Raw genomic sequence first — 9534 nt, forward strand, 5'->3', positions numbered from 1 at the left:
GAGAAAAGGACTCCCTAACCTGATAAAGAGTTTCTATTCAAAACTTACAGCAACTATCATAAATAATGATGACACACTAGAAACATTCTCAATGAGATAGAAATAGGAAAATCCTGCTTACTATTTGATATTATATTGGAGGTCCCCGTCCATTCAGTGAGATAAGAAAAGGAGAAAGTATTATGAGTATTATTCAGAGATAATATTATCTACATAAAAATAAAAGAGAATTTGCAAATAAACTTTAATAAGAAAGTTAAGCATATTTGCTGAAACAATCCAGAGATTAGGATGCCACCCTCTCACTGCCAAGGGCTGGGGTTCAATCCCTGGTTGGAGAATTAAGATCCCACCAGCCACGCAGCATGGCAAAAAAAAAAAAAAAGAGGATTATTCTAAAATCAGTAACAATTCCCAGTAGCAGCAGTAACCCATTAAAAAAATTTTAAAGGATCCCACTTCTAAAAGCAACAAAATAGTAAGATACCTAGGAATAAATCTAATAAGTACAAGAGTTTTAAACACAAAAGTATAAAATGTTACAGAAGGATATGAGGAAATCAGAATAATATTAATATACTGGATGACTCAATTTTATAAAAATGTCATATCTCTCAAAATTTAACCTGAAAATTTAACTGACCAAAATACCAGAAAGGTTTGTCAACAGAAATTGATCAACTGATACTAAAGTTAGTATAGGAAAGCAGAGGTCCAAAAATACCTGTTACAGCTTTTTTTAATGAACAAATAGGTAAATGCACTTCTACAGGTGAAGATTTATTATAAAACCATAATAATTAAAAATATGTGGTACTGGCTCAGAATTGGTTTGGCCAATAGAAAAGGACAAAGTAGAAATCTATCCATGAATATACAGAAATTTAATTTATAATCACAGTGGCATTACCCATTAGGGAAGGAATGAAAGACTGTTTAGTAAATCAAGTCATGATAACAGTTTTCCATATGGAAACAGGGAGAAGAAAATTAAATTCCTACTTTACACCATTCAAAAAATAAATCCCTGATGGATCCATTTTACAAGTGTGGAAAACAAAACTTAAAACATTAAGGGAAAAAATTTAGGAGGGTATCTTTGTAGCATCACCTGTGGAGAGGTGTCTTTAACACGACACAAATGACACAAACTCTAAAGATCAGTGACTATGACCACATTTTAAATTTTCTATAGTTCAAAAGTTATCAAATGTTAAATGAGTCACAGAATGAGGCAATATAATGTTGTATATGTGAACTGCTACAAACCAAGAGCCGGGAAGATGAAAACATTCACAGCCCATTGGATAAATAGATGAGGACTGTGAAAAAACAAACCACACACTCAGAAACCTTAATAGCCAGTAAATATCTGAAAAAATACTCAACCTCATTGGCAGTGAGGGAAATTTAAATTAACAATAAGATTCTGAGTTTTAAAAAAAATATCTAATTGTCAGAAATAAGAAAAGTCTGAATTTAAAAAGTGTTGAAGGTCATGTGAGGGAAACAGGAACTCTCATAGACTGCTGATACTTGTGTAAATTGAAAAAATATTTGGCAGTCTCTAATAAACTGAAAATGTGTGTGTAACCTAGCAATTCCCCATTAGAAAGACACAGAAATTCTCGCAGGTATGCAAGGGACACAGGAACATATGTTCATAAGAGCATTGCTGTTAATACCAAAATATTTGCAGCAGTTTCAATATTCATTAATAGGGGAATGAATAAACCCAACATATTCATATACATGGATCTATAATATAGCAACTAAAATGAATTAACAGGATTTATATTTATCAACATGGTGAGAAAGGATGAAAACATACCACGAAGGAAAAACAAAACAAGTCACAGAATATGTACACTCTAACACCACACATGTGCATTTTAAAAATCAAAGCAATACTCTGTGCTTGTATGGGTTCATATATAGTGAAAGTATAAACCTAGAGGAAAGTTACCAAATTCATGGTAGTACTTGCCTTGGAGAAAAGGGTGTAGAATGGTTTTGGGGAAGAGTACAAAGGGACTTCAATTTTATCAGAAATGATGAACAGCTCAATTAAAAACAGACCTGAAGCAGGTATGGCAAAATGCTGACATATACTAGTTATATGAGACAGGTACATGGGTGCCTGTAATATCTCTCTGCATTTTAAAAATGTTTTAGATTTTTTTCTAAATAATAATATTTTTTTAAAAACAGCTAGTGAAGAATTCTCTGATACAATCTTAATATGTGTAGAGTGAGAGTTAATTGTCTAAAATTTTAAAGCAAGCAGCTTTATAATAATTATCTGTTTTAGAACAGAATCTCCATAAAAATAATAAAGCTGACAGGATCATAAAACTACTGAAATGAATAAAGTAGATTCTGTAAGTGTCAACATGGATAGTTTTCAAAATCATATTGAGGAGGAAAAGTAAGTTGCAAAATAATATGTACATTTTGCTGTGCCATTTATAAAGAAAACTTAAAACATATAAGCATAGACATATATATTTACATGTAGATATATAGAGATAATTAGGTAATAAAGAATAATAACAGTACTGCAAGCATACACACTTTATGACACTGATTACCTAGGCAAGTAAGAAGAGAGAAAGGTGAATGAAACTGGGGAGGGAAATAAGGTGACAGTCAGCTCTATCTGGAATCTTTAATCTAAATAAAAAGCCTGAAGCAAATGTGACAAATATTTCACGTTTGATTATCCTTAGGAAGTATATACATTAATGTTTGTTATTCTTGAGGTATCTGCATTTTTAATTTTCAAAAGAAAAAGAAAAGTATTAAAGAACTGCAAATAAACTGCACATAATTCAAATATATATAAGTAAAGCTTGTATACATCAAAAACCACGCTATGGCTATTTTTAGAAATTATCCTGTTTGCTTTTCTGTGTGTTTTTAATTTTTTTTTAAGTCAAAGGAGGAAAAAAATGAAAGCAGCGAAGAAATGTAAACATACACACACACATATATCTGACTATATAAAAAGAAAAAGCTCTACAATCACAAAACACCATATGAGCAATTCTATATCATTTGCTGCGTTTTCTTATTTTTAATTTTTGTCAAGAGAAAAATAAAAGACGCTGCCTAATTGGAAACGTGACTTTCTATTATTAAAATTGTGGGAGTCCATTTTAATGTGTTTATCTCGCTGCTAGTCTATAATTTATATTTCAGCGTGGAAATTTGTTTGTATGCCTGTGACAGGTTAATGCAGTTTAAACATGCATTTTTCTTTCGTTGGCTGAATGGTTAAATCGTTACTCAAAGGATTTTAAGTTTCAATTTCAACCATGAGAGGATTCTTTGCTTTTTTCAAGGTTAAAAATGTTTCTGGTTCGAAAATTAATTAATGGCTACGTAGCGGCTCTATTTAGGGAATTGGTACGGACCCTGGGTTGACAGCGGGACTGTTAGATGAGAAAACTTTTTTTTTTTTGGTGAAGACTCGGGGATATTTTAAATCTGATCGGAGAGCGGTAACAGAAGTGAAACGTAATCCCAGCCCGCTTTACTAACAATCGTAATTATGAATCGAAAGACATGTCAGGTATAAGCATTTTTTCCCCTTAAAAAAAAAGTTTCGCGGACTCCGCCGGACACCCAGCTGGCGGAGGACCAGCGGGCGAAGGGGGGGCGAAGCCGGCAGGCTGCCCAGAAGTTACGATCGGGGAGTTTTCTCTTTATTAAAATTACCTGGCTCGCCGGCAGAGGCAAGAATGCGAAGACAAGATAATTTCTTAGGCTGTTAGGAATGACTTAGCCCCGGTGGGTCGCGCGTTCCGAGGGGTGTCCTGCCGGCCGGGGCGGGTCCCGCCACCCCCGCGGGCTCCGGTGCGTCAGGGGCGCGTCAGGCGGGGCGGGCTCCGCGCGGGCGGCCGCGGCGGCTGCTGCTGCTGCGGCGGCGGCGGCGGCGGCGGCGGCGGCAGCGGCGGCGGCGGCGGGTGGCGGGCGGCGCGCACCGGGCCTCCTGCTTCTCGCTCCGAGGCAGCGGGGACGGACGCTCCCGAGAACTCTCTCGCCCGCGGCCGGCCGCGCTCGGACGGCGCGCGCCGGCGGCCCGGCGGTGCCAGCATGTCGGCTGCCGTGGCGTGCCTGGACTACTTCGCCGCCGAGTGCTTGGTGTCCATGTCCGCGGGTGCTGTGGTTCACCGCCGCCCGCCGGACCCCGAGGGCGCGGGCGGAGCGGCCAGCTCGGAGGTGGGTGCGGCGCCGCCGGAGTCCTCTCTGCCGGGTCCGGGGCCACCGGGGCCCGCGTCTGTCCCCCCGCTCCCCCAGGTCCCCGCCCCTAGCCCCGGCGCGGGCGGCGCCGCGCCCCACCTGCTGGCTGCAAGCGTCTTGGCTGACTTGCGCGGCGGCTCTGGTGGGGGCTTCGGAGAGTACTCCGGGGAAGTTCTGCGCGACTCGTCCGGCTCCTCCGACCCGACCCCGTGCTCCGGCCCGACCCTGGGCTCCCAGCCAGCCCCGGCCTCCAGCGCAGCCGAGGTCTCGGGACCCATGCACTCCTCCGGCGCGCTCGAGGTCCCTGGCGCGCCAGCCGTCCCGGGAGCGTCTGCCCACCCTGGCGCGGTGTCTGGCGTGGCCCCTGGGGCCGGCCCCGCCCCCGCCACGGGTCCAGGCCCCCGTCGGAGGCCAGTAACACCTGCTGCCAAGCGCCATCGCTGCCCCTTCCCGGGCTGCAACAAAGCCTATTACAAGTCATCACATCTGAAGTCCCACCAGCGCACCCACACGGGTGAGCGCCCGTTCTCCTGCGACTGGCTCGACTGCGACAAGAAGTTTACGCGCTCCGACGAGCTGGCCCGCCACTACAGGACGCACACGGGCGAGAAACGCTTCTCCTGCCCACTCTGCCCCAAGCAGTTCTCTCGGAGCGACCACCTGACCAAGCACGCCCGCCGCCACCCATCCTACCATCCTGATATGATCGAGTACAGGGGGCGCCGTCGCACGCCCCGCGTCGACCCGCAACCCGCCAACCTGGTGGACAGCTCCGGCTCCGTCCCCGGGCAGGTGCCCAGCTTCACCACCAGCTTGTCTGACAGTCACTGCTGTTAGTCGTTCCCTCAAGGATGATTCCCCAGGCCACTGTCCTTGCTTTTTCTCTGCCCATCCCTCTTTCCCTGAGTGATGATACCAAGGCACAGACTGGCTTCTCCGCTCTGGCGGGTGGCGGTTGGAGGGGGTCAAGGCAGGCATGTTGGACTCTGGGGAGGGACTGGGGGCCCGAAAATAGCAGGAATTCTTACAACACGTATATCATCCAAAAGTGGGGGATTGCCTCAAGACAGACCCCCGGAACTGATAAGAAGGGATGAACCCCCGTACTCTCCAGAGTCCTGAAGATTCTCCCTTCCATGGGAACCAGAGATGTGAAACTGGAATTCTCAGGTGCCTGAGGAGCTCTCAGTCTCAAAAGACTCTGGTGTCTTACCCACCCTCCAGGGCGGACCTTGGAGAGGGTGTCAGGGGTGGCAGTCTTGGGAATGTCCAGGACTGGGATGGTGAGAGGCCTTTGGAAACAGAAATGATTTCTATTTCTGTAAACAGTGATGTTTACTAATGTATTTTTAGTATCTTTTAAACAGGGATCCCAGGTTGATAGGAGGTCGATGTCCTCCGCACCCCAGTTGCCCCAGCTACCTCTGCTAGGAGAGGCCATGTAAGAATCCATGTGGATGGATGGCTGGGAGATGCTTCTTGGTGTTTGGGGAGTGGCACGCGTCTGTTTGCAGGTCCTGTTGCAAGGGCTGAAACCCTGCACTTGCGTCGTTGTCCTAGCTTTTCCTGTCATTTGGAGTCCTACTTGGGGAGGTAACTTCCTGGCTCACTCACAATGAGGTTGGTCTAAAAATTTGGAAACAATCATAAATGCACCAGAAATAAAAGGGTGGCCCAGGTGAGTTCCCACTTCACCAAGAGGGCAAACCCAAGTGACTGTGGTTGGGACAGGTCCAAATGAAGACCTTTCAGAGTCATTGTTAACGTTCAGGGAAATAAGGGCTTTTGGTCCCAGCTGCCACTCCCAGGTAACCTTAGGTGTGGTAGATTCTATTCATTTCTAGCTGGCTAGTGGGTTATTTCCCTTGGGATCTGTGCATTTTTGTTTCTGCAATAGGTGAGTTGGTGATTTTAAGGAAGGGCAGTGGGAGTGGCTTCTTTCAAAAAGTCAGCTGCTCTGGATTTGGGGAAGGGACAGAAAAGTGCAAGTTATTGTCATATGGAAGGACCCTTCTCCTCTGACCTTGGAGCCCCTCCGTGTTGCTCCCTTAGTGCAGGAATTGAGCTTCACCAGTATGTATTTTTCTCTGTGTTTCTGCTGCTATGATGAATTGTCGGCCGCTCTGCTTATGTATGTGTGAATGTGACCCTTTCATTAGAGATGAGGCTGAAAGGCATTTCCTGCTCTGGTAAAGTCCCCTTTGGCCCCCGCTCCTGAATATCTTGTAATAGTCCATCAATCATACCTGTGAAGGATGCCATACTATCAAAGGACCATAAAAGGCATCTAGTTAGATTGCTTTCCCCTATTTTGCAGATGAAGATACTGAAGGCTAGATAAGCTCAAAGTCACATGCTGAGTTGCTGGCAAAAGTCCTAACTAAAATTTGGTTATCTGGCCTTCTATCTGACTCTTTCCGTCATGCTTAGTTACCCAATCTGGGCTCTTAGTCAAAGGGCACCACTCTTACTTACTGCCACCAGGATCCCCTTCTTCCCTATTCACTATCATTTCCATGTTCCTTCAGCTGTCCAGTTCCCGCTAAACCCTTTGCCTGTTGTGTTTAACCCGAAAGCTGTTTTCTAAGCAGGTTGAGTACATTCCCTCCTTCCATACAATATGGACTTAAAGTGGGAATGCCTTTATCTTTTAATCTGGTAGATTATTTTTCAATGCTGGTTTCTAGTCGGGGGCACTCTAGCTTCCTTGAGAGAGTAAGTGATATGAACGCAGGGACTCTACTAAGTGCTCACTACACTAAGTGAAGGAAAGGTATTTAGGAAGGACCCAAAGGGTATAAAGAAGTACAATGTTTCCCTGTTGAGGACTAAGCAGGGTGAGTGGAGCTCTCCTTGAGTTACATGTGGGAAGAGGAGGCCCCCAGTTGTGAAGGCGGTTTTGGTGGTGGGAAGTTCTTCGTTTGCTTGTTTTGTCTCCTCAGCTGGGACTTGATAAGAAGGGCACTCTGGGGGCCCCTTGAGGACTATGATTTCTCCTTTGTCCCCTTCAGTAGAAGAGCTGCCATTGGGTAGGTGGACCAATGAAGTTAACGTGAAAGAAACTCCCACTGACCATTCTGGAATTGAGCTCAAGAAAGCGTGATGTTTCCTATCACCATATGATAAATAATGTTTGATTTTCAATCTCCCCAGTAGTGTCCTTATTTGAGTTCTTGTACTTTGGGGACTTTTGTCTGGGATTGGCTTCTGACAGTCTAAATGCGGCGTGTTTTTCACTGACTTCTCCAAGGACTTGGGGTGGTGGGAAGGGAGACAGATAATGGGAGCAATATTTGTAGGCTGGTCTTTCTTGGCCTTGGGTATTGTTTTACCCTTTTCACTCTAGCAGCCAGAGAGCTCTTGAGGACTTTATTAGTGAAATGCCTTGAAAGGAAGGGCCTTCCTAGTTTTATTAGTGTTTCTTTTGCTTCTTTTTGCTAGTCAGATGGACCTTAGCAAGTGAATATGTCTGGAGTTTGGTGGAGTCAATCTGAATCTCTGGCCCTTGCCCTACTCCCACCATCCTGAGTTTTGATATAGGAATGACCTAGTAACAGAATCTATTTATCAAATTCTTTCTGAAATATAGGTTGGGGGCTGGGTGTGAATTCCATGTCAGCCCTTGGGCATGAGGGAATGGGATCCCCTGTCCCTGCTGGAAGGGAATGAAGAGTACAGGCTTTGTCCCACCTATGGGGACAGGAATCTTTATTTGTCCTTATTTTCCTATTCTCCTCCAAGTAGACAATTGTGTTGGAATTCACTCTTGGCCCCTGTCTGCACCTCTTACTCACTTGTCTCCAAAGGAAGATTGTATTCTCTGATCGAGACATAAAGAAGAGGATCATCATGAACACACACTCACTCACTCACTCTAAGCTCTCTTCTCTTTTTTGAACTTCTTGGCTTGCTATATGTACCCACACCACTCAGATTCCAGCTTTCATATGGTAAGCACACCTTCTGTGGGCCAGGCCTGCCTCTTGTACTTCTTTGCCTGCTATCTGTACCCACACCACTCAAATCCCAGCTTTCATATGGTAAGCACACCTGCTGAGGCCCAGCCCTGCCTTCCAGAGGCAAGTCTGAAGAGTACTTCTCTCTGTCTCCACTTTTGGAACAGCCATGCCCCCTTGCAATTCCCAGGTAAGTGTTTCCTTTGTATATTCTATGGGTGAATAATCCCAGTAGAGGAATCAGGAAGGGTGTGAAAGGCAGTGGAGGGGTGGCTTTGGAAAGCCCAATTTGGCTATAGGTACAGCCTTGTCAACAAAATACTGATATTTTGATCTTCATTGGTCTGATTCTTATATCTATTACCTAGTTGGTTGAGAACTTAGAAAGGAAATGGATGCAATTGTTCTCCTAAGCCCTAACACATGCAAATATGCATTGGCTACTAAGTCGTGAGAAATAGGCAATCTGACTGGAACTAGGGGACCAAAATAAGATGGAAATGGAACATCTGGTTTGCCAGGGCACAGACTTTAGTGCTGCAGTGATTTGGGGCCTTTTAGTTCTTTGACCTTTTCAAGTTCTAGCAGCTTATGGTAGCTAGTGTCCACAGGCAAGTCATTATTTTTTTAGAGGTACTAGATGTAGGGCTTTGCAAAAGTAGGCTGTACAGGTCACTGTGTCTGATCTTGATTCACATAGATATAGTTGAGGCTTCACATAGATATTCACAAGAATAGGCTTGCTACAGAAGGGAGAGGCACTATTGAATAGAAAAATCTGTGCTGCCTTTTATTCTCTGCCAGAATTCCAGATGAGGAATTTAGGAAACTTAATGGCAGAAGTTCCATGTGTACTCCAAACAAACTTGGGAGAGTCTAGCCCTTCAGTTTTCCTGGGGATTAACAGGTGGCATTAGAATAGTTTCACCCAATTTGGGCTAATCTTGATTTGCATTGCATCCTTTTATAGGGTCTATGGAGAGACTCCTGGAAGGGGTAAAGTTCTTTAAGTCATATGGGTATTCAGAGCCACCTTCCATTTATGTCCCAAGTTGGTGCCTCATGTGTTGACTATATGAGCCCTGATGGGAATTTCAAGGACTCAAGTTGTATGTTCAATCACAGAGGAATGGTGGATTTTAATCATAAATATAAAAAGAAATGCATATGTTTGTTATATGGGGATTTAACGTAGAGAGAAGCAATGCTATTTAATTCCAAAGGCTAGGAAGAGTGTTAAAAAGGGTTGTGCCTGGATTCTTCTCTCCCTAGGAAGCAGGTCTATTTAGGATATCAAGTAGGAACTATATTTGTTTCAAGTATATGTTCAGGC

The 9534-nt window shown here is 44.4% G+C and overlaps 1 protein-coding gene across 1 annotated transcript; it reads left to right on the top strand.

The window, feature by feature from the left end:
- The first annotated feature begins 4010 nt into the window (after positions 1 to 4010).
- KLF14 (Kruppel like factor 14) lies at positions 4011 to 7395 on the top strand. The gene has a single exon (XM_027538972.1). It carries the CDS (start codon positions 4099 to 4101, stop codon positions 5080 to 5082), a length of 984 nt encoding a protein of 327 aa, XP_027394773.1. The 5' UTR covers positions 4011 to 4098; the 3' UTR covers positions 5083 to 7395.
- The last annotated feature ends 2139 nt before the right edge of the window (positions 7396 to 9534 follow it).

Source organism: Bos indicus x Bos taurus, chromosome 4, assembly GCF_003369695.1.
Source record: "Bos indicus x Bos taurus breed Angus x Brahman F1 hybrid chromosome 4, Bos_hybrid_MaternalHap_v2.0, whole genome shotgun sequence".
Lineage (NCBI taxonomy): Eukaryota > Metazoa > Chordata > Mammalia > Artiodactyla > Bovidae > Bos > Bos indicus x Bos taurus.

Excerpts from the sequence above, each read along its gene's own strand:
- KLF14 (XM_027538972.1), top strand. The coding sequence starts at position 4,099 with ATGTCGGCTGCCGTGGCGTGCCTGGACTACTTCGCCGCCGAGTGCTTG.